The sequence below is a fragment of the Ctenopharyngodon idella genome, chromosome 1 (genome assembly GCF_019924925.1).
Source record: "Ctenopharyngodon idella isolate HZGC_01 chromosome 1, HZGC01, whole genome shotgun sequence".
Lineage (NCBI taxonomy): Eukaryota > Metazoa > Chordata > Actinopteri > Cypriniformes > Xenocyprididae > Ctenopharyngodon > Ctenopharyngodon idella.
The window spans coordinates 16,179,335-16,204,415 of NC_067220.1; the positions used below are offsets into that span (position 1 = coordinate 16,179,335).

At 36.6% G+C, this 25,081-nt stretch overlaps 1 protein-coding gene across 1 annotated transcript in view; it reads right to left on the reverse strand.

Annotated features, from left to right (window-relative positions):
• Positions 1-25,081, reverse strand: part of LOC127514759 (zeta-sarcoglycan) — a 315,734-nt gene that overhangs the window by 8,590 nt on the left and 282,063 nt on the right. The window contains exon 7 of the mRNA XM_051897924.1: positions 7,829-7,952. Coding sequence (XP_051753884.1) covers positions 7,829-7,952 — 124 coding nt within the window. The remainder of the gene's footprint in view (positions 1-7,828; positions 7,953-25,081) is intronic.

Here is a 25,081-nt window from a genome sequence, read left to right on the forward strand (position 1 = left end):
CAATTGCGTGATATAAAGTCACAATTCTTTTTTCTTGCAATTCTGACTTTTTTTTTATCACAATTGTGTTATAAAGTCAGAATTCTGAGATATAAACTTGCAATTGCGTGATATAAAGTCACAATTCTTTTTTCTTGCAATTCTGACTTTTTTTTTATCACAATTGTGTTATAAAGTCAGAATTCTGAGATATAAACTTGCAATTGCGTGATATAAAGTCACAATTCTGACTTTTTTTCTCACAATTGTGAGTTTATATCTCAGAATTGTGACTTTATATCATGCAACTGCGAGTTTATATCTCAGAATTTTTACTTTATATCACGCAATTGCGAGTTTATATCTCAGAATTGTGACTTTATATCATGCAACTGCGAGTTTATATCTCAGAATTTTTACTTTATATCACGCAATTGCGAGTTTATATCTCAGAATTGTGACTTTATATCATGCAACTGCGAGTTTATATCTCAGAATTTTTACTTTATATCACGCAATTGCGAGTTTATATCTCAGAATTGTGAGAAAAAAAGTCAGAATTGAGAGATATAAACTCGCAATCGCGAGATAAAAAGTCAGAATTCTGAGATAAAAAAGTCGCAATTACTTTTTTTATATTTTTATTTAGTGGCGGAAACGGGCTTTCATAGTAAAGAGATAACTAACCAAAATTAAAATTCTTTCATCATTTACTAAGCCCCATGTTGTTCCAAACCTGAATGATGATCTGTGAAGCACAGAAAATAATTCTGAAAATCTGTGTTCTTTGTCCACACAATAAAAGTCAATGGGGTCTAAAGTTGTTCTGAATATTGCATGGACAAACAGTTGAAACATTCTTAAAAATATCTTCTTTTGTGTTGTTGTGTGGAAACAAACCTCAGTACTTAAGTGGGTGATAGAGCAACCTTGAAATATGTGTTCCATTAAAGTGGATGTGTTATTTTTCAGATAGCTAGCTATACACTTTTCAAAAGTTTAACAAACTTTATTAAACATCTTCACAAAGAGCAAAACATTGCTTGTCAAACTGTAGTGGACCAAACAGAGAAAACTGACTATAGAAGAAGACACTTTAATATCTAATGTCTTCTATAGCGCCCCTTGTGCCAACAATGAGAACACATTGTGAATTTGTATTGCATTATGAATTGCATTCTAACACATTTCAAAAATGGTGTTTGCATTTGCATACTTGTGTGGTATATGGTTTGGGTATTAAAAAAAGTTTCCAGTACCTAAACAGGAGGGTTTACAGTCTAATGCCATAGAAGAAACTTTTTTTTAAGTTTCACACAGAATACTTTTATTCTCTTTAGAAACCCACATACTGGTACTTCAGAGAACCCAAAAAGGCCTCACTTGTCCTCTCTTAATGGATGATACCTACAGCCCATGTGCTGATTAGAAGAACGGTATAATGTGACATCAAAAACATTTTTATATTTACAAACAACCATGTGGCTAAGAATCCTATACAACTGACAAAAGACTTAAGAGAGGAGAGCAACAACAGACGGATAAGCCCAAATGGAGTTGGCACAAATAAAAACACTCCAAAAACTGCATTTTCCCCCTGAATTTTAGAGTCACACTTTGAAAAAAGTGCCGCTAAGCTTGGCAGAGAGAAGTGCCATGGGACTCCATACTCTAGAATAATAGAAAATAAAACCTCACCGCCATCACGTAGAAACAACCCAGGGGCAAAACAAACCGCTGGCAGTAATTTGACTGTTGGATTATTAACCTCATAGGATCTACCCCCTCTCTATTGCACCACGGGGCTTCTGATAGATTTGTCTGCTGATAGATGAGTCTGCTTCAGTAGCAGGGCTAGTTTAGGAGCGTTTCTCTCGTTAGTTTGTCCCTATCACACACCCTAGTGGCTTTATTAAGATGCATGGGTTTAAGGGCTGGTCTCAAATGGACACCATATTGGAGCTTTGCACAAACAAATGAAACATTAGCGTACATATGCCTGCTTCAGCTCCCCCGTCTCCTCAGCTTGTCGACACCATATGTATCTATATCCACCGCCTCATTGGCTGGCTGAAGTGAGAGGGAGTGTTCAGGTGGAGAGAATGGGGGATTTAATAGGCTCTACAGCTGCCATGTAACGCAAGCACAACAACAAAATAGGTACTTAATTTCATGCATCATGATGATGGTGATGGTGTTTAGCATAATGAAACTGATCTTGAGAGCTATGCTGGGGTAATCCTAAGTACATTTACGTAGCACTGTTTTTTTTCTACAATTTTATCTTGACATTCAGTAGTTGAATGTCAAGATAAAATTGACCTTGTGTTTAACATTTTCATCTAATATCATTACATTTCATGTAATATAATATCATCTATTTACACAGTAATGTTTGAGATAATTTTTTTTAATAAAAAATTGATACTTTTAGACAGCAAAGATGAATATAATTGATCAAGTTACAGTAAGTACTTTTACATTGTTAGAAAAAAAAAAACTATTACAAATAAATGATTCTTTTGAACTTTTTGTGTCAAAAATGTATCATGGTGTTTAAAAAATAATAAGCAGAACTGTTTTAAACATTGAAAATAATAAGAAATGTTTCTTGGGAACCAAATCATCATGTTAGAATGATTACTGAAGGATCATGTGATAAAGAACGAGACCCCGATTCTCTAAGTTAAAAGCCTGAAAAGGCTGATTTTTATGTGAAGGACTTGGGCTGTTTTTGCTGGGTAAAATCGAAAGGATGTGACGTTTACGTATGTTCCTGAAAGCATTTACTCTGTTCTATGACATGTAAAAGCAATGCTTATACAATGTTCAGGATAATGCCTAAAGAGCCATTCTGTACTGGAATGTCAATGTGTCACAAGTGCCAAAGAGTTCGTCCCAGAGCCAGTCCCAGTTGCCATATCCATCCATAGGTCAGGATATATTGCCATGTCAATCACGGAAACAGTGTCATTTAAACAGTCCACTCCAGGGCCAGATAAGGATCACTGGCTCATTGATTTTAGAGTGGAGCCAACTCCCAAAATTTCCCCTACTCTCGAACTCTCTCCTCATCTGGATAAGACACCTATGATTCTGGACTGGCCTATCCCGCTGGTGCCTCGCAGCTCCTCGGCTCTGCCCTCACCACTGACTCCTACAAGCACTTTGGCTCCACCTCGGTCTTCTTTACCACCAGCACAGCTCTTTGAAGCGGATCTCCTGGCAACTCAGGCCTCCAGGCCCATTTCTCCATCTCAACCTGTCAGCCCTTCGGCTCCATCTTGGCTTTGCGCTCCATCAGCTCCACCGTGGTCCGCCATCACTCAGGCTCGACTGGTCTGCCTCGTCCTTTCAGCTCCACCTTGGTCTCTCATCATCCTGGTTTCTCCACGGATGTCTGGACCTCCAGCTGCGCCTCAGTCCTCCACCCCTTTGGCTCCACCGGGTTCCTCCCTCGCTCCTCGCTCCCTCCCGTGTCGCCCTATTCTGCCAGGCCCCCGCCTCCACCATGGTCACTTGAGCCAACAAAGACACCTCTGCCCTTTCAGGCTTGCGATGTCACCCTGGGATGTCGTCCTCGTGGTTTCGCTTGGGTCTCTCCACCTTGTCCAGGTCCACCGCCGTTGGTCGGCCCCCAGGCTCGTTCAGGAAGACCATTAGGGCTCCGCCCTAGTTCCTCCTTCTGCCAGTTCTGCCATGATATCCCCCTTTGCTGGCTCCTTCTGTCTCCTGTCCTTCTCCAGCCGCTCATCATCCTCCACCCAAACCCCCTCCTTCCATCGATAGACTTGTGTATACGGCGCGAGGACGCCCCCTCCGGGATGGGGGAGTTCTGTCAGGGTTTGGTTTCATTTCATTGTGTTTTTGTTCATATGCTTAGGTTTCTTGCGTATCCTTTCAGTGTAACGTTCACCTTACCCTTGTTAGTTTCCTTGGTTACTCGTTAGTTAATCATTCTGTTCAGCTGTTTCCTGTTTAGTTCCCTCATTTACTCTGTGTATAAATACTCCCTGTTTTAGTAGATACATGACAGTAATGAGCTCAACTAAAGAAACAGTATGCAGGGTCTGTTCTCCCTCTCTCTCACGAGAGCTATCAGAGCACATACAGCAGTCACTTCTCATTTCCCTTGATCTTAATGGGCAGCAGGAAGAGAAAAGGCAATAGGACATGGACCCATTCAGCCATTCCCCTTTAATTCTCTCACCCCAAACTTTTTAACATTGCCCTCTTAAGAGTTGGCTGCTGACAACATTGATTTGATTTCTCGTCTCAGCTGTCTAATGCACTTGACTCTCTTCTCCAAATTGACAGAGGCATCTATTTTCAGCGTCTCTTCCCTCTGGGGAATTACAGGGAGAGATGGGGGCAAACAGGATGGGATTGTGCTGATATGAGCATTTGTTCTAAATTACTAAGCTTGTTCATAAAGACGGGCAGAGAAAGAGAGAGAGAGAGCAAAAGCAAGAGCTGGCCGTGAGAGAGACAGACAGAGATAAAGGTTAAATGATGAGAGGAAAAAAAAAAAAAAAACCTTAGAAACTTAAATGATTAGATCACTCCAAAATGAAAATTCAGTCATTATTTACTAACTCTAATATCATGTCATGTCATTCCAAAACCAAAAGACTTTTTATTTTTCTCAGTGGAACTCAAAATAAGAAATTTGAACACAATTTGAAAAGGGATGCTAAAGCACAATAAAAGTAGTCACTTCAACTATAGTGTGCTACAAGTCTTCTGAACCCATATAATAAAAATTTAAAGGGATGGTACATCAAAAATGAAAATTCTGTCATCATTTACTCACCCTCAAGTAGTTCCAAACCTGTATGAATTTCCTTGTTCTGCTGAACACAAAGGAAGATATTTGGAAGAATATTCAGCAGAACAATGAAATTCATACAGGTTTGAAACTACTTGAGCGAGTAAATAATGACAGAATTTTCATTTTTAGGTGAACTATCCCTTTAAGTCTTTATTTATTGAAAGTCTTAACATCCACCCTAGCTCTACGTGTGTTCATGAGAAATACATAAATGAATTGTTGTTTGAGTAAGATCTTTTCAATGAATTAGTGGATCCAGTTTAAACCAGTCTGAATAAGCATGATTTATGAATGATTCATCAGGCTTATTTACACTATGCGACAGTAAATACATTTATATAAAAAACAATTTAAATTTTAAATGATGTTCTTTTGAGCTGTCTATTCATCAAAGAATCCTGAAAAAACAAGGTTTCTACCAAAAAAAAAAAAAAAAAAAAAAATGCTTTTTGTTGCGTCATGCCGTATTTAGTGTAGACAGCACCACTGATTATAATGGGTTGTACTGTATCTGCTTTTGTTATCCTTTTTAAAGCTCCGGCCCCATTCACTGTAATTGCATGGAACAGAGTGACCAGGATGTTCCCTGAAATTTCTCCTTTTGTTTTCCACTGAAAAAAGACAGTTGAGTGAGTAAATGACTATTCATTTTTGTGTCAACTATTACTTTAAGAAACAACTAAAGTTTTAGAAGTGCCCTTACTGAGCATCAACAACTTTTTCTTATACCACTCCTCACTGCACCATCCTGCTATATCAGGCACAAAAGAAGAAAAAAAGAAAAGAAAAGAAAAAAAAAAAAAAAAAAACTTTTTCCCAAAGAGGTGACAGAACAGCATGATATATGACTTGGACTCATGGAAGTTAATTAAATAGCCTGGGCAGTTACTAAAGTGAGATAGGATAAGGAGAGAGAGACAAAGGAAGAGAAAGGGGGAGAAAGAGAGCTAGGCAGCTCAACATGACGGCACTAATTTGAACGAAAGGGGGGTGGGGGGTAGTGGTGAGCATGGATAATCTAAACATGTTCAAGGTGCTCTTAGAATTACACTAACACTGCAATTACTGGACAGTGAATTAGGCTTGTAGACAGGGAAAGATGTAGACAGACATAGTGTATAACAGGAAGACAAAGAACAGAAAGAAAAGAAAAAAAAAAAAACAGTATGAGCAAGGAAAAGGAGAAAGATCTGAAGAATTAGGAGGTGTTTGGTTGAGGCAATTATGGAGGACATGAGCCACTCACATCTGACCAGATAGAACTGTGAGAAGTCACATCTACCACCTTAAGAAAAGGTCTAATGCAACACATGTGAGATGTGAACATTAGATAACTCATTCAGAGCTTTTTACGTACAGTAAGTACAGTATGCTCTACCAATAAAAACACTTTTGTGACGAAGAAAATGTATGTGAACCCTTTGGATTTACTGGGATTTCAGCACAATTGCTTATAAAATTTGACTTGATCTTCAACTAAAACCAGTAATACACTACCAGACTAAAACATGTTTCTGTTCAAGAATTAGTTCATGAAACTAAAACTGCAAATGTTGCCATCAATTACTCCTGTTTTAAACCCATTAAACTTTCATTCTTCTTTAAAACACAAATTAACACAACTTAAGTGAAAGTCCACATAGCCAAAACTTACAAAAAGTTCATAAAGACATATCAAAAGTAATCTATATGAATTGAGCAGATTAATCCACAGCTTCTGATGAGACACAATCGCTTCATGTGATGAACAGATCTAATAGCACACTGATCAGCACACATATATTGAGCATATCAAATATAGTCAATGAAAGCTCAAACACAGCTTAATTCTTGTAAACAAAACTCATTGGTTCTTGTGGAAGAGCAGGCTTGATCAGTGTGCACTGATCAGTGTTTATGTGAATAAAAGCATAAATTAAATCTGTTCATCATATAAAGCAATTCAGTCTCTTTAGAAGACTTGGACTAAACTGTTTGATTCATATGGAAAACGTTTACAATGTCTTTATAAGCTTTATGAAGCGTCAACATTTTGGGTGAATGGAACTTTAATGGAGGGACACAAATATCTTATGTTTCATTAAAAATATATTCATTTGTGTTTCAAAGATAAATGGAAGTTTTAAATGCTAACATAAGCCACAACAATGGAAACAATTTATTTATACAAATTACACACAAATGATGATGCATTTTCATGTCTTTACTGAACAGTTATTACTGGGAAAGGAAGGTCAACCAGTTACTGTTCAAATGTTTGGTTTTGCTAAGATTTTTTAAAATGTTTTTTTATTATTATTATTATTTTTTTTTTTAAGAAGACTTTTATGCTCACTAAGTCTGTATATATTTATTCAAAATAAAGTAAAAACAGTAATATTGTGAAAATATTGTTATTCCTGTGATCAGTCATTACTCCAGTTTTCAGTATCACATAATTCACATTCTAATATGCTGATTTGGTGCAGATTAACTTTTTGTAATTATTATTTTCAATGTTAAAAACAGTTGTAGAAACCGTGACACATAAAAAAAACTGTCTCTTTTGATCAATTAAAGACATCCTTGCTAAATGAATCTTCACAAATCTTAAAACAAAAATAAGATTAGTAGTGCACATCCAAAAATTCACATAAATTTTCCACCCTGCATTGTTAATGTTGTTTACAAAGTGTGTTCAGTAAAGACACAACATAATTTCATGTATAATGGTTTGTGTGTTATTTGTTTATGCATTCTGGAAGTTTCTTGTTCATTGGGACTGCCTTTGTTCATCCATGAGTCCTGGCTAAAATAAAGGTTCCAAAGGTTTTTTTTTTTTTTTTTTTTTGGAAGATAGAACAACCATTTTTGGAAGATAGAAGAACCTTTTTTCACTATAAAGAACTTTTTGTGGAATGGAAAGGTTACATAGATGTTAAAATATATTCATGGAACTATAGATGCCAAGAAAGAGCCTTTATTTTGAACCTTTTTTGAGATCTGCATGGTTTCCCATATACAATTTCACATACTCACCTCTCCTTCTGAAGATTCTAAAGTGAGATCTTTCCTACAAGAAGCTTTGAATTCCCCTACTCCCGCGTTCACTTCAACACCTTTGGGAGCCTCCAGTGTCAGTGTCCTTGTTGGAGACTCTAGCCTGTTAGAGGAAGACAGACTTTAATGAACTAATGACCACAAATTACTGTTTTTAATGCACACACAGCTTTCAGCTGGGCAAATAATAATGAAAACCCTCCTAAACTGTCTTTATTAGTAGTAGTTGTATTTACTATTGAGGTTTAATGTTGCCAGCTGTCATCCTAGTTGAGTTCATTCATTTATAACCCTTTGTGTGCCAGAAAAATACAGCTGTTAGTTAAGGTACTCTAATCTGATTGAACAAGCAGGGCTCCGAGAGTGCTGATATTTCGTATAACAATACTGGAACATTTCACTTTCCTCAACAACGCAGACTAATTATGTGCTTTATATTCAAGGTCTATTGAGTATTACATAAGACTTGTGAGAGACAAATAATGTGCAGATTGTAAAGACTGAGGGCATGGTAAGAAGAAAATAATCAATATGAGATTTGTCAAGGAATGATATAACTGAATGAACTGTCCAACCCTGAATATCCACCACCTTAAAACACAGAGAAAGAAACAATATCGATCAGGAGAGAGAAAGAAAAAAGTTTTTATTCTTTGACTTTAACGAAAACGTTCCATATATATATATGGAACGTTTTCGTTAAGGTCAAAGAATAGGTTGAATGTAATTTTTTTTTTTTTTTTTTGTCAAAATTGGGTTTTCATTAAATTAATCTATCTTGTCTATCATCTCCGAAAATATCTTGGCAAAATTCGCCTGTTAAGTGCAGAAAAAATAGCGATTTTAGCGATACTACTTCTGAATAGGATGTCTACTTCATAAAATGTATGAAAATATGGAAATATATGGTTCAGTTTACTCAAATAAATGGAGGTGCCCTTAAATGGTCAGATATGGAGCTTGGGTGTCATCTAGTGAAAAAGTTTGGTACTGCGCCCAAACAAAATCTTATTGAAAGCTCATTTTTGAAATATTTCAACCTAAAATTTGGAATGTTGACATTTTTGGCTTTTTATTTTATTGCAGTTTAAGAGTAAAACATGCTTTGTAATATATTATTATAAAATATAAACAATTATATTTTTACATTTTAATAAACTTAAACTTTTTTTTTTTATTTCACTTTCATAATTTATTTCACTTCTACGATAATTTGACAAGTGTCTTCTTTAAAACAAGACCAACCTTAGGTCTATATTCCAAAGCATTCTTGAATTACAACCATTTATGTTTGGATAGTGCATTTTCATGTCTATGCGAAAAAAGGGGGTGACAGTTATTTAAACCTGTTTTTCTCAGAATTCCATTCCTGAAAATCAGTGTGATCAGCCGACTTCAGATAACCATAACTTTTGTTACAGACAAGCTATGAAAGAAGTAAAAACATATTTGGAAAGTGCTTGCATTCAGCTGTGATAGGTAAAATTTCACCATGTGATGGGTTTTCGCAGATTACATCACACACACACACACACACACACACACACACACACACACACACACACACACACAAACATACATATATATATATATATATATATATATATATATATATATATATATATATATTAATAAATATTATAAATATATTAAAAGATTATAAATATTATATAAAATGTTTGCAGGTCTGTTAACGTGCAACCCATTTTACTTCCGCACTGTGGAGTTTGTCAAAGCAAAACAAGATACTAAAAGAGACAAAAGGGAGAACAGGACTTGATTTCATCGATCTGGAATGGACTTGATAGTGAAAAGCTAGTATTACACAGCAGAATGGAGCCAGAAAGAAAGAAATAGTTGGTATTTGCTACAGTAAGTATTTGGCTATTGGTTGACATTATTCATAGCCTGCATGGTGATGTCAACAAAAGAGGATTTTTTTTTTTATCAAATTAGTCAGTATACTTCACAATATGTGCAGTGACATAAGTAAAAATTATGATTTTTCCCCCATTTAATTTGAGACAATGTAATTTTTGAGTGAACCACGCTACTATTGAAAAGTTTGGGGTTGGTAAGATATTAGGGCTGTCAAGCGATTAAAATTTTTAATCTAATTAATTACACGATGTGGCAATTAATCTAATTATTTGCAAATTAATCGCACATCAAATTTGGCTGAGAAATTACTCCCAAAAGATAATTTAAAGTCATTATTGTGTTAAACGAGAAAAGCATCAAATAGACATTACAAAAGTAGCTTTAGAAAGAAATATTATATTTGATTCAACAATTTATTACACATAAATGTTTAGGCTACAACGGCCATGAGGGCGAATAAATGATAACAGAATTTTCACTTTTGGGTGAACTATACCTTTAATGTTTTTTTTTTTTTTTTTTTTTTTTTTTTTAATAATACTCTAAATAAGAAACTAAAACTGCCAGTAGGTGGCGGTAAATGTCAAAATGAGTAAGTCATGAAGTAAATGGCCTTCTTTATGAATGGGCCATTGAATCATTGATTCACCCAATTCGTTCACAATGCGAATTCACTCAGAAACACTGCTGTGTTGCTCGGAGACCCACAATCGTTCTGACGTGACAGACAATATTGTGTCTAAAAAAAAAAAAAACACAATAGTAGCTTCTTATTAATTGAACTGTTGCATAAAATCAGTATCACATTTGCACTCATAACAAAAACAGCATTGGTGTGATATTGCTCTTGTCGTTCGTGTGATATTGCTTTATCTTGTTATTTTTATCACATGATATAAATATTACACAAAAACTCATACTGGGGCATTTTTGTCCCAATATCTTGAATTTTAGGGTCATATAACTGCATTCTATAGGCTCCAGCTGTTGCCCTGACATAAATCGATATATATATATATATATATATATATATATAAGGTTATATATATATATATATATATATATATATATATATATATATATATATATATATATAACCTTATATATATATATATATAAGGTTATATATATATAACCTCATATATATATATATTTATATATATTTTTTTCTTTTAATGTATCATTGCTGGATTAAAACAAACAAAAAAACTTGACTAAATGGTTCCCCCTCTTTTTTTTTTTTTTTACTCTTTTCTGTCCTTCCTGTCCATCCTATCTTGCTCTATCTGTGAGATCCCCTGTCTTCTGAAAATAAAAGAAAAACTCAATCTTCAATTCAGCAGCAAAACAAAATATCTTAAGTGTATGGAAGATAAGAGAGGCCTGCTTTAGTCTCTTATCTGCCTGATTCATTATTCCGCCAGCGAATTCACCCATTCCAACATACAGCTTGACCTTTTCTGCCACTCTGACAAATTTATGCTTTGGGATATTTGTTACAGTCATATGAAAAGCAATAAATAAATATGACTCTTTAGAATTTTACACTAACTTCACATGTATACTCCTTTTGCTTCCTATTGCAAATCTTTGGTCTTTGTTGAAAATACATTTATGAGGTGGTGTTCTGACTGACAGCGTTCAGGTTTACTGAGCTAAAAGGCCAAGAATTCAACAGTGAATGTTACTGTGCTAAATATGTAATATATCTGCTAGACACTGTGAACTTGTAGCTCAATAGGACACCAGTCACAAAACTCAAACGTTGTGCACGTACACCATACAGATACATATGTAGAGTTCTGAAGCACCTGAGGTTGAAATCAGATTACAATCTTACGATTTGAAAATCTTATGCTAATCCAAAATTGCCTTTTATACTTTGACTTTGGCTGCCACAACATGTCAGGCAATTTCTATGATGTGCTTTTGACGTGACTAAGATATGTAAATAGCTACAAATACATGCTAGGAGCTTTTGCAGTTTATCATATTAAAGTATAGAATTTGTGATTTCAGACCTAAACGTTAAGTAAACCATCGTTTCTGTAAAAGAATCTGTGCATTGCCTAAGTTTTATTAACATTTTACACATATATACACTGAATTCTACACTGAAAAAAACAAAACAATAAATTGTTAATTTAATCATTAATTGTTCAAATTAAATACATTTTTTTTTAAATGTACAATGTATAAAGAATACATTTGTTTTTAAAAAGTAAAAAAAAAAAAAAAAAAAAAAAAAAAAGATCTTTCAAAACTTTAGATGATCCTCTCCCTTTAAAAATGTCATTGCTTCTTTTTTTAATACATTGTTTCTTACTTTCACAAACCTTTCTACAATAAGCCACCAAATGAGATTTTCTCCTCTCATGAGTTTTGTGTGCTTCGACGTATCATTTATCACTATGTCTCCAACATGCTCATGGTCACAGAAGCTGGCTACTGACTTTTGACTTTTGAGAATAAGACCAATGATGACATTAAGCAGCTCAATACCAACAGCTAACCTTTGACTTCATGTTCCTCTCTGAGTATTTACTTTTGGTTGCAGCCTTTCAGATTGATGAATGACACTGTACCATGGGTAGATGAACATCAGCCAAAGCCAAAGATGAGAAAAGCATTACATTTGACATTTTCAAGCCTCCCTGAGTTTTAAAACTCCTCCCTGTGTGATTCTCACTTACTGGGCTCTATGATGTTATAGGATAAAACCAAGAGGACTCTTAGAAACTCATTTAGAAAGTTGCAAAAGTTGTGCAAGTTAGTTTTGGTGGTGGGAAGAGAGACAAATTGAGACATCACAGAAACTTCAAGTGCTTAAATCTGAGTCACAACATTGCTGATAATGATGCCAAAAATAGGGCTTTCAAGAAAGTTCACTTGAGCTCTTGACCCTCTTAGTAGGTTTCCTGTGTAGCCTGCTGAGCTCTTGGCCCAATGGCCCATTTCTTGTCTTCAACATTCCCTGACAAATCCTCAAAACGGTCAAAAAGGACTTTTTTCAGCCCACCCGTCTGCTGTGTGAAATGTAGCTGGGGAAATTGTGGCTGGCAGCAAGACCCTGTGAGAAAACGTAAAGCAATTTCATGCCCGTGCGCATCCATTGCTGATAATTTAATTGATAGTGATAGAACTGGGGGACCGCCATGGTCAGAGAGGGAAGCAGGAATAAGGTAGGCCCACTGGGTCTCTAAAGCACTGCTGCGGCAAAAAAAAAAAAAGAGGTTACAGGAATAAAGGAATGATATTGTATCTTATTTCACTCCTGTCGAAGAATATCATTCACTCGAGTGAGACCATGTGTCTTGGGAAGTCACCACTTCAGGTCCACTTCAAACCAAGATGTTAGAGTAAAATTGAGACAGGAAAGAGTGAGAAAGATAAAGAGAGAGGGAGTTAGAGAGCAATTTAGAATGTTGTTCACGAAAGAAAAAGAAAGAAAAGAAAGAAGGCAAGGACATAGTGACAATATGCAATCACAATATGGCATCATTCATTCAATGGTCAAATGAAAATTTTATTTAAAAATAAAATAATAAACGAGGTGTACACTTTTATGTATACTTTTGGTCATAAACACTATCATTCAAAAGTTTAGGTTTGGTAAGATTGTTTATGTTTTTGAAAGAAGAAGTCTATGTTTATTATAAGGCTGCATTTATTTAATTAAAGTATAAAAAAAAACCCCAGCAATATTGTGAATTTAAAATAACTGTTTTCTATTTCATTATATTTAAAATGTAATCTATTCCTGTGATGGCAAAGCTGAATTTTCAGCAGCCATTACTCCAGTCTTCAGTCTCACATGATCCTTCAGAAATCATTCTAAAAGCTGCGTTCACACTGCCAGTGACTTTGTCTCTGCATTACTGCTACAAACATTTTAGAAGAAAAAGACTAAATATAAATGGAATCAGTACATAAAATGCTGAACATTAAAGATGAACGATAAACAGAGCGTGGTCTTTGCCATCACGGCTATTTATCTGCTGTACAAGGGCAAGCACCGGTCTATCTGGGTTCATGAAACCATTTAGGCTTAGAGTCAACATGTTGAGTACCACCATACATACAAAGAGACATATCATAAATTTTAGGAATGTTGCTGACCGCTAAAATTAAATTCTCTTAACTTCTCTGCCTCAACACTCCACTACAGGATGTAGTGACAGATCACGTGCACTCCACTGACTCAATGACTCCACCCCTATTGGTTGTCGCTCCTGAAAGTCGCTCTTCATTTGCATAATGTTAAACATATCTCAACTTTGTCATGTCGCTGGACATGCCCCCATCCTGTTGCCAACAGTCACTGTTACATGTGTCGCCAGAAATCGGCAGCTCTCTATTGAAATGAATGGGATCATGTCGCTTTGTCACTGCATGTCGCTGGTAGTGTGAAGAGGGCTTAATATGCTGATGTGCTGCTCAATGTTGAAAACAGTTGTGCAGCTTAATATTTTTGTGGAAACATGATACATTTTTTTTTACAATTCATTGAATAGAAAAATAACAGCATTTATTTGAAATAGAATTCTTTTGCAACATTATAAATGTCTTTACAGTCACTTTCGGTGAATTTAATCCCCAAAAATAACAATTTCTTAATAATAATAATACTAATAATACTAATAATAATTTTTGAAGAGTCCTCACAATTCCTTCAATGATATGATGTACCCGAGTGACTTTCATTCTGTGGAAAAGACAGATGACAACAAGGGCAATTTACCAAACGGCTCAATAAATGTAAAGGTCACCACCACAGATCAATATGATGCCGAAACCACATACAAAAATCATCTAAAAATTAAGTTTAATCTCTTATGGAAAGAAAGAAAACTACTTCACTCATCCATACTGACAGTATTAGGAATGGGCCGAGAGGTACGGCACTGTAGATGCCAGAGTAATCCCTGTGTGATAAGGTAATCAATGGATCTGAAGGTCAAGACCGATGGGTGGATGTCCTCGATGTCCGTATGAGTAGAGGGTAATTTAATGTGGATTTGAGAGGGCCGTGTTTCCAGGTTCTCATCTACAAAGAATCTCAAGTATTGCATATAATCATATGCAATCACTACCTTTGCAACTGACACTCATATACAGCTACGCTACGATTGAAGCACCTGAGTAATATCTCTTCATGCCTCCCAAACACTCAAGTAAATCAAATTTAATTTTCAGGCACGGTCGTGCCCAATCAGTCACTCATGGGCTCAGGGTCGCAGATGCACTTTTGTCATGATTTAGAACCATCTTGTTCTACCCAAACTTTAACCACAACCATTATGAGAAAAGCCAAAAAAAAAAAAAAAAAAAAAAAAAGTAGTCATCTCATAAATGAGAACTCGAGAGCTGGAAAAGCCAGGTATGAGGTGAATCTTGTCAAATGCTTGAAAGATGAGTCTAAGAGTGGCCTTTAGCTGAAAAGATGGAGAGAGATAAGAATCCATGGTTAATGTCCCTGACTGGGATCCGCGGACTGAGATACAATCTTCACAATGATTATATATATATATATATATATATATATATACATACATACATACATACATATACATATATATATATATACATATATATATATATATATATATATATATATATATATATATATGTATGTGTAAGTTGTATGGCAAAAAAAAAAAAAAAGAAAAAAAAAAAGTTTATTTGAATCACTTGCTCTTTGGTTTGAGACCCTTAGAATTGTCTTCTTTGATTGGTTTACAACAATAGAGTCCTGAAATGTTAAAAGAGGGGTGAAAAATCTCTTGACTTGCAGACAGAATGATAGATCGAACAATAGATAGACAGACTAAATAGATAGAATGTATAGCAACTGGATAGACAGATAGCAATTGGACATCAACTGATGATGAAAAAGATCTGTGATGTAAGAAAAAATTATAGCTAATATCAATCTGTGATTGTTCTTTCCACCATCATCACAATGCATTTCCATGGGAACAAATGTTCACTTTGTGCCATTAAGACAATGTAAGACAATGAAGACTCACTGAATGAATGATAGCCATTGTGTAATTACTTTATAAGGAGAAATGTGGCGCAGAAGCCACACACAGTCACAGAAGTAATTTGCCCAAGTATGCCAAAATGGTCAAAGGACTGAGTCTATATTTTGAATGGCTGTGGAGATTCAGGTGTGCAATAAATCTACCAAAACCCCTTCAAATCCCCCCTCAACAATCTCCCTTGCTCTTTCACTCTCTCTCCATCTATAATTATGTTCTAAAGAGGAAAAATGCCGGCTGTCTCATCTGGATTAAGCCTCACATATTCAGTCACACAGTTTGCAAGACATCCTTCAGTTCGTTTCAGCTTTCATCGGAGCTGGTGTAATTCACAATCTGGATAGGTCCTTGAGACCCAGAGATTAATATTGTACTATTTTTCACCTTTAAAGATGTCTTTAGGAAGCAATTAGTTAAAAAAATAATAAAAAAAAAAAAATTCAAGCAAACTTCACATTGGGGTATAATTTGGGAAAACACTGCAAAATTGCAATGCTGGCATTTAGGGTTGCAATTCCACTATATTTTTGATGCAGTAAATGAAAGTTTTGAAATCACAACACAATTCAGCACACAAGTATGTAGCACCCTATTTAACTGAGGTTAAGAGGGATACTAGTTAGTGGACTAAGTAGCAGATGTTAGTGGAGCCGTTTTACTCATTTTCCTAGCACTCTAATCAAAACTGTAAATGTAATTTTTCTCTATACACTCCAACCAAGACAACCAAGACACTAATCTCCTAAGGTAACACTTTTAAGCATTAGTCCCCTCCTGATGTAAAGGTTGTTCCAAACTGTAGGCAAATGCATTGTAGCATGTATTTGTTGCCGATAAGACAGTCCCAGAATGCACTGTGGTAAGCTCAGAGTAAATAGTCATCCACGAAAACATCAGTTTTAAATTAAACTGTTTTATTCAGCACTGAAAAGTATTGATTAAAAATCATCATCTAATTAAAACAATTTTATTTCATCTGATATTTATGTTATGCATTTATTTGTATCAAGTTGTTAGCTCAGCAACATGAAAATTGGAATCGATTGTGTGTGTTAATTACTGCAAGTATAATGTGTTTCACATGAAGTGCTACTTGTGTGCTGCCTGTGTGAATTCCCGCCCATGAGAAGCATTTCAAATCCATCTCTTTGAAGGTTTCTTTTCTGTCAGGATGCTGCCTTTGAAGGTACAGTGGCTGCCTACAGTATGTGCACAGTAGAAAGTGAGATACCACATTGGAACTGAGTTTATGTCTTTGAAAACAAGTGCTAGGTGGACGGTTTTTTAACATTTAGTGTTAGTCAGCAGATGTTAACCACAGTAAGTGGTGGCTTTATTGGAATGGGATTCAGCCCTGCCAAATCCTTCTGTTACATCCCGCATCCTCATTGATTCTAACACCGTGTCTACAACGGGTGTGACAGTTATTTGTACCACAACTGCTTGAGACGGTCTACACCAAGTGTGCTGCACAAGTCCTGAAAAGTGAAGCCAAAGCATTTTGATGGTGGCTAGCTGCAGTACATATATCTTAAACCCCGCCCTCTCCATGTAATCAAATGGGACAATTACACTTCAAATCATTTTTTTTCCAAAGGTTTCTGTCATTTTATGTAGTTCTTATCAAGCATAAGTATGTACAAGTGTTCATTTTCCCAATAAGTTTGGTTTTAGTTAGTTATATGACGCTATAAAAACAGAGTGTAATGTCATGATTGACAGCTGTGCTTGCGATTGAGTCTGCGGGAGTGGGATTGTGGGCGGGACCTTGATGCTGTGGTTCCAACTCAGGTTCAATACTGCACAGACTTGGGCTCCAAATGACATAATCAGCAACGACCGTTACTGGGACATTTTGGCTTCATTTTTCTACAGTGGAAGGAAGCAGAGACACACGCTGCCCATCTTTTTTTACAGTCTATGGTCTACACTGGATGTGGCAAAGCAACGGTTGCAAATCTATTTGTTTTTCATGTCAGAAGTAGCACAAGCATTGAGTACATCAGAAATAGAACGGGGCATCAGTTTATTTATCAGCTTATGGGGAATTTGCTGTGTCGCACCACGCCATGCTGGATGCAGTGTAGACAACATCACTAATTATAATGGCTTGCGTCTGGTGCAAGACACGGTGTAAGCCGAATGAAACCTCAGTTGGTTTTACTAGATTAAATGGTACATAAACAGAGTACCCTAAAAAAACAAAGAAAAAAAGGTTGGAACTTGAGTCAGAATCCACATTTGCAGGTCATGCTCTGCCCATTATTATTCCCTGATTACAGTGTTCATCTGGCAAATCATGACAAAATCATGCCTTTTATAATAATAATAATCTGGACAGATCGGGCAGACCTGGCTCACTGCCACCTGTTGACCTGAGGAAAACAGTGAACAGTGGGTGACATGCATGTAAGCGAGTAAATAGAGGAGAATTATGGCAAAGTCATTTCAAAATGCCACACTTCCTGATGCCAACAGGTGGCGCTTTGACTGTAACTGAATTTTGCCATGTAGATGTCTTCAGGCCAGGACTATTATCAAACATGTGAAGTTTGGAGCAGACTGGACATTGTATGCCTGAGTTACAACACCTTTCTGTTTCATTGTGTTAGTGCAAATATTAGCACTTAGCCAAGTGTTGCATGCATTAACTTGTTTCTAGTATGTTTGGTACTTCGTGGCATATTTAAATGTGTTTCTGGGAGTGAATTACAATGTAAAGCATGTCATTTCCTGTTGCCAGCAGGTGGCGCTATGGCTAACTGAATATTGGCATATAGATGTCTTTAGGCCAGGACTCTTATCACAACTGTGAAGTTTGGGGCAGATCGGATATTGTATGCCCGAGTTACAACAACTTCCTGTTTCCTGGTGAAACATCGAAATTTGTCAGGCCACCATGGACACGCCCTTCAGCGAAAACTCAAGATCTTCGCAATTTAACGTTGCAAAGGCCTTTAGATTAGACTGACCAAATATGATGTTGATGTGATTAAAGCTGTAGGAGGAGTTTGTTAAACTACAACGTCTGGAAATCTCAAAAACTGCAAAAAAAATTGCAGAGAAAATTCAAAATATCTCACTTTTTGTTGGGTTTTCAGATTTTTTTTTACCCAGAGACTTTTTTTTTTTTTTTTTTTTAGGTATTGGGCTGTTACATGCGTCTACCGAATTTCATACCTGTACGTGAAACGTAGCACGAAGGGCGCTTAATTGAAATTTTGTAGGTGGCGCTGTCGAGCCATTTTGCTACACCTAATTCTGAAACCCATATCAGATGTAAATTTTCACCACTTCTGACACGTGTGCAAAGTTTCATGAGTTTTCGAGCATGTTTAGGCCCTCAAAAATGCGATTCATTTAGGAGAAGAAGAATAATTGACTGAGCAATTCCAATAGGGTCCTCACACCATCAGTGCTTGGGCCCTAATAAAATAAAGTTTAGACTGCATCATTTGCAACTTGAGTTAATATCCATAATTGCAATTCAGTCTTTGCCCCTTATTCCCCTGATTACAATGTTCTGCCTGTGGCAAATTTGCCTATACAATGAATCAAAACATTTAGAGAATATCCCAGCACACAGTCAAATAAAGACGGAATCTTTATTCTCTGGATGGAATAATTAACTGCAAAGTGAAAAGGCTAGAGAAGTTTGATGCACTTCCCTCAAGATGTGACTCTTAGCTGCAGCCCACCAGTATTGATCCGAACGACTGGCAGTTGTGCGCTCATGACACTGAGGTGCTTTTCTTTCAAACAAAGATGCTGTGTGTTTGCTTGTTAAAAACCTTCAGACAGAAGCTTCAGTCTCAAAATTATTTATGCTGAACTCACACTCCCTTTTAGGAGGGACTAGCTAAAAAAAGATTTGATGGCTAGTTATTTTCTCAAATCTCTCTTTTTATTGAATCTAATTTTCTTCAAATATAATTTGTCTGAAGAATTCAACATTATATAGACCAAAGAAACAAACGAAACCAACTCCCATATCAATTTAAAAGTGAACACCACAGCTTGTGGCAGTACAAACAGTGTTTGATATATTTTTTTTTCTTTTTCTCTTTTTTCTTTTCTGAAGTGTACACATTGGCTTTAGATGAGTGTGGACTCCGAGTAAAACTCCCATAGTCTCTCATCAGCTCTGGGGCAGCTGGATCAATTCTCATCTTATTATACCCTGCATTAGCTGGCAGAGTTAACTGATCGCTAATGGCATGACTCTGTTGCACTCTCACCCTAGGCACCCTCTGCTAGGCTATTAGCAGCAAGGCCAAACCCTACTGGTGGGCAGGGGAGGTGGAAAACAACAGCGAGGCTATTACAGTCTACTTAAACTTGGTCCATGGCTTCCAACAATGCCAACTGAGCTGACAGTGACTACACAAAGGTCTGGAAAGAGAGGATTGTAGAGAGTAAAAAGAGAGGTGGTGCTTAGAAAATGGAGGCCATCCAAGCCGTCTCAAATGGTGGTAATATTTCTTTGTCTGAGATTTGCAGTTTAATTAATGAGGGCCCGAGGCAAGTTCAAACCTTAGCACTGAGAGAGGAGCATCAAACTAAACAAATGAAGGCAAATGACCAGAATTGTGCCAAGAAGAATAAAAGATGGAAAGCCAGTAGCTGCTGATTGGAATAGCGTTCCAGCAATAGAGCCTCTTTTTTTTTTTTTTTTTTTTTTTATACGTAGCAATCAAAACTTTTGTTTTATCACTGTTACACTGTTCTCAATGATTCGGATGTTACTCCATTATGTACTATATATATATATATATATATATATATCACGTTATTCAAATGGCAGCACAAAATAGCAGCCCAAACATTTAACTAAAGGAAAGTTACTCAAAATTGAAAATTCTGTCAGTTGCATTCTCTTGAGTCGTTCCATGAGAGCTATTCCTTTAAATAATTAATAACTATTGGAATGATCTTAAAAGTAAAACAAAAAAAGAAAAAGATACTTAGATGTGCATATGGTTTCACTAATTCAGTTCATTCAAATCTCATTTGCCAGATATTTGTCAGAACTCCAGACTAGCATCTCAGCATCACAAAGAAAATAAAACAGTGTGCAGGATTATATAAGATCTGTGGCACATCAATGCTACACATCTTTTTTAATGCTTTCAAATAACATGAGACTGTGACATTTTAATGAAAGACTACAGAAAGAAAAGGTTGCTATGTTATGGATAGTTGAGTTGAGCAAGTATTAGTCATTTGCTAGGTTTCACAGCAAACAGATTTGCTGTAGCAAAGTCAGTGCTAAGTGTGAATAGTTCTGTAAATGGTGATCCCACATTTAAGTTAACATTTTTAACTGTCTAATTAAAAGCCCTGAGACACAGGGTGAATTAAAATAAATATTTTTATGTGAAGAAAAATATAATTAAAAATAAAACAAATACAATTTGTATCCACTATGACACACCTATTCAGTGAAAGTGATGTACTGTAAAAATACATAGGCTGTCAGAAGTGTCACACCCACATAAAGCTTCCTAAAACAAGTTTTGTATAAAAAAAAAAAAAAGTGTTAGTCTAATAAAGAGAGACCTTTAATTGAATTAAACTGAACATTCTGTCATTATCTACACACGCTCATGTTACTCCAAGCTTACACAGAACACTAAATTAAGTATTATAAAAATATTAAAGCTCTGCTTTGTCATACAAGAAATAATAAAATAATAATGATAATGTAACTTAATCAAGGAATGAAGTAGACTGGTGACTCACAAGAAGATCTCCACATGCACGAAACAATAACAGAACAGGACTGAACAGAACAGGGAGTATAAATACACATAGTAAATGAGGGAACTAAACAGGAACAGCTGGACGAAAATACTAATCATAACTAATCATAAAACCATAGTAACTAACAAGAACTCATACAGACATAACAGAAATTACTAAACGGAACATAATAGTGAAATAAGGAGGCGGAACCATAGTAAGAGGAGGAACCGGCGGAGCAGAGAGGCTGACGGACCTGGGCGACATCAAAGGCCTGGAAGCCTGGGTCTGAGCTGCTGGCTCGCGGGACTGAGGCAGCGACGGGGACTCTGATAACCGGGGTGATGATGGGGCTAGTGAGGACGATGGGTAGGTCAGAGGAAGGAAGGAGCCTGATGACGCCGTAGGGGTGCAGGGTGTAGGCACAGCCAGAATCCCGGAAGTCTGTGGCGGAAGCTGGGCGTTGACCGTCGGAGGCTGACCTGGAGTGACGAGGGAGCCCAGCGGAGTCTCAGGGCAGACGGGCCGTGGAGGTAATGAGAGAGCGGTGAGACGAGGAGATGGCGACGAGCTGACAGGCCGAAGTGGAGCCGGGAACTCGGCCTCATGCCGAGCTGGTAGCCCGAGTCGAGGAAGATAAGCCGCAAAGAGTGAGCGGCGGGGACAGAGCTGAGGAGCTTGACAACACCAGTGGTGCCTAGGGATCCAGGGGACTGGCCGTGACCAGCGATGGTGACGGGACCAGGAAGTCAGGCAGGGATACAGGCAGAAGAAGGTCATTTCTGGACGGGACCTGTGAGGAAGACAAAGACTCGAAGGTGGGGACTTGGGTGGGAACTGGATCCATGCACCACAGATCTATCAGGGCTAGGTCCGCTCCTGACTCTGAGGTCGACTGACCCGCTTGTGTCAACTCCAGGGCTTTGATGTTATCCGGCTCTGGTTCCTGGACGATCTCAGTGGGTGCCTCGGACTCACTGGCTGTGAGGGAGAGGCCTCCATTCCGGAGCATCCAGGCCACCTAACTTAACAGTCTACTAATAGTCTAATGACAGTTAGTTGACATTTAGTTGCAAATTAATGAGTTAGATGACATGTAGTTGCAAAGTTGTTTACAGTTAGTAAAATGACTATTGAAAAAAAAAAGAAAAAAAAAAAAAAAAAAAAGTATAACCAATTGTTGTTACCAACATTCTTAAAAATATCTTCTTTTGTGTTCTGTAGAAGAAGAAATGCATACAGGTTTGGAACGACATGAGGGTGAGAAAATGATGATAGAATTTTCTTTTTTTGGTGAACTATCCCTTTACAGAAATTAATGATAAATTACTTGATAAATTAGCATTACCAAAAATGCATTAAGCTCTAGTAACGCATACATATTTTATCCTCAAAGTAATGCGACAAATGTGTTATCAAAAGTATGAGTTCTAATTCATCAAAGCCCTGTTACACGCACACATGTACAAAAAGCTTGCAAAAATGATTAGCTTATAAAATGTCCCTACTCTCAAGTGTTACTTTGGAGGTGGTCTGACCAACTCCAGCTGAGGAACTTGTGAGAAAGTATATCAACAGGATGCAATTGAACTCTGTCGGTGAGACCATATCATAAGACATTAGCCTTTAATAGACTCTATTAAGTCATTACATGTTCCATTTACTTTAACTGCGTAATTCTGAACTCTAAGAGGGACAGAAACACTGAAACAGAAAGAGGAAGATTTAGAGATGAGAGAGTAAAAGACTGGACAAACATTCGTTTACAAAAAGTTTCATACACCAAGGACATCATAAAGCTAACACATAACTCATTATGTAGGCTCATTTCAATTGGCTGTTAAGCTCAGTGGTAATGAGCACACTTCGATAAAACAATAATTAGAAGAAAGTGAACTTGATTTATATGTTTCCTGCTTCCGATTTGCAAATTAATGAGGGCGAGAGTGAAGTGAAACGCATAAAGCGTGTAATAACATATTAATCCCCACAAAATGCTGAAAAAATGTTAATGCACACAGGTCAGGGAAGGATGTCGGATTTTGTCTGAAGAGAACAACCAGAAATTCATGGTGAGGGAGGAGGAGAGAGATGAAAGATAGTGAAGGAGTCGTGATGAGTGTTCCGATTATCTGCAGATTTTCACTGTGGCATTACTTCACAATCAAAGTGTCTACTCTCTCATGTGAAACAGACTGAAGACTGGGCTGAAATTACAGCAAATCTGTCAGATTTTCTTTCCTTTTTTTTTTTTTTTTTTTTACAACATAAATGAAAAAGCAAAAATGTGGATTTATTGGTAAAATTTCGAAACTATGAAATATTATTTATTTATTACTAGGAACATTTAATCTATGAAAGGTCAAAGACCCCTTGGTGGACAGGGAGACAAAGCACAGTACCGAATACAGTACGATGCAAGTCTTGCGTAACAAAAATACTTATTTTAAGACAAACACCATGTCCATAACCACAAGCAATGTGTTGCTTCCAGCAACAAGCAATTTGTATGTCCACAACAGACATGACTACGAGATGCAACATCAATCAAAAAAATCACAGCCAATTAGAAAAGCGTGTGGGCAGTGTCTCTCTGCAAGCACACTGTACTCACAATGAAATTAATAAGTATCAAGTCAAACTAAATAATCAAATTAATAAATATTACACCTTTTTAACATGAGTAAAAATACATACTGACTAAAACAATCTTTGTCATAGGCAAGGCAAGTTTATTTATATAGCATATTGTATACACAATAGTAATTCAAAGTGCTTTGCATACAGTAAAAAGGATTAATCATAAGAATCATAAAATAATCAACAAGTGCATAGGAAGACATTGATTTAAAGTTATTTGACATTGAAAAAGTCCCAGAAAGAAGTGAGGCTTTTACCACTTCTACGAGATCTGCTTATAAATGGTTTAACACAGTTTTGAAAAAAAATAAAAAATGTGGGGAGTGTCAAGGGCGCAGGCTGATGCTGTACAGATTTTTCCAAGATTTTACCATCAACCATCAAAATCAGACTAATTTCTGAAGTTGTGGTCGATTCTATCTGACCTCAGTGCTAGACGAGGACATGCTGATCGCCTTTCTGTTTTTATTGATCTTCTCAGAAAAAAAAGGAAGCAAACTCATTGTATTTGTTTTCAGAGAGCAGTTCACTGGGACTTGGCGGGTTTGTTAGTCTCTCTATAGTAGCAAAAAGTGTGCGGGTGTTGTTTAAGTTGCTGTTTATAATGTTTGAAAAGAAGGTCTGTCTAGCTGTGCCTGGTTCCACATTGAAAGCATAAAAACTGTCTTGTCTTCCACCACATGCACTCTGCTTTTCTTCATTTTCTTTTCATACTTTGAACTGTTGTTGTGTTTCTCCAAGGTGCTTTAGGTCTGCCAGTCTTCTTCCTGACTTCCACAGGAGCAATGTCAATAAATGTCATCCTTAACTTTTGAGTTAAAGGAATTAAGGAGAAAATCAACAAAATCTGCAGATATGCTTGGTGTCAAAGAAATAGCCTTCATAAATAGCACAGTAGTGTTCTCTTTTATGCATCTCTTTTTGA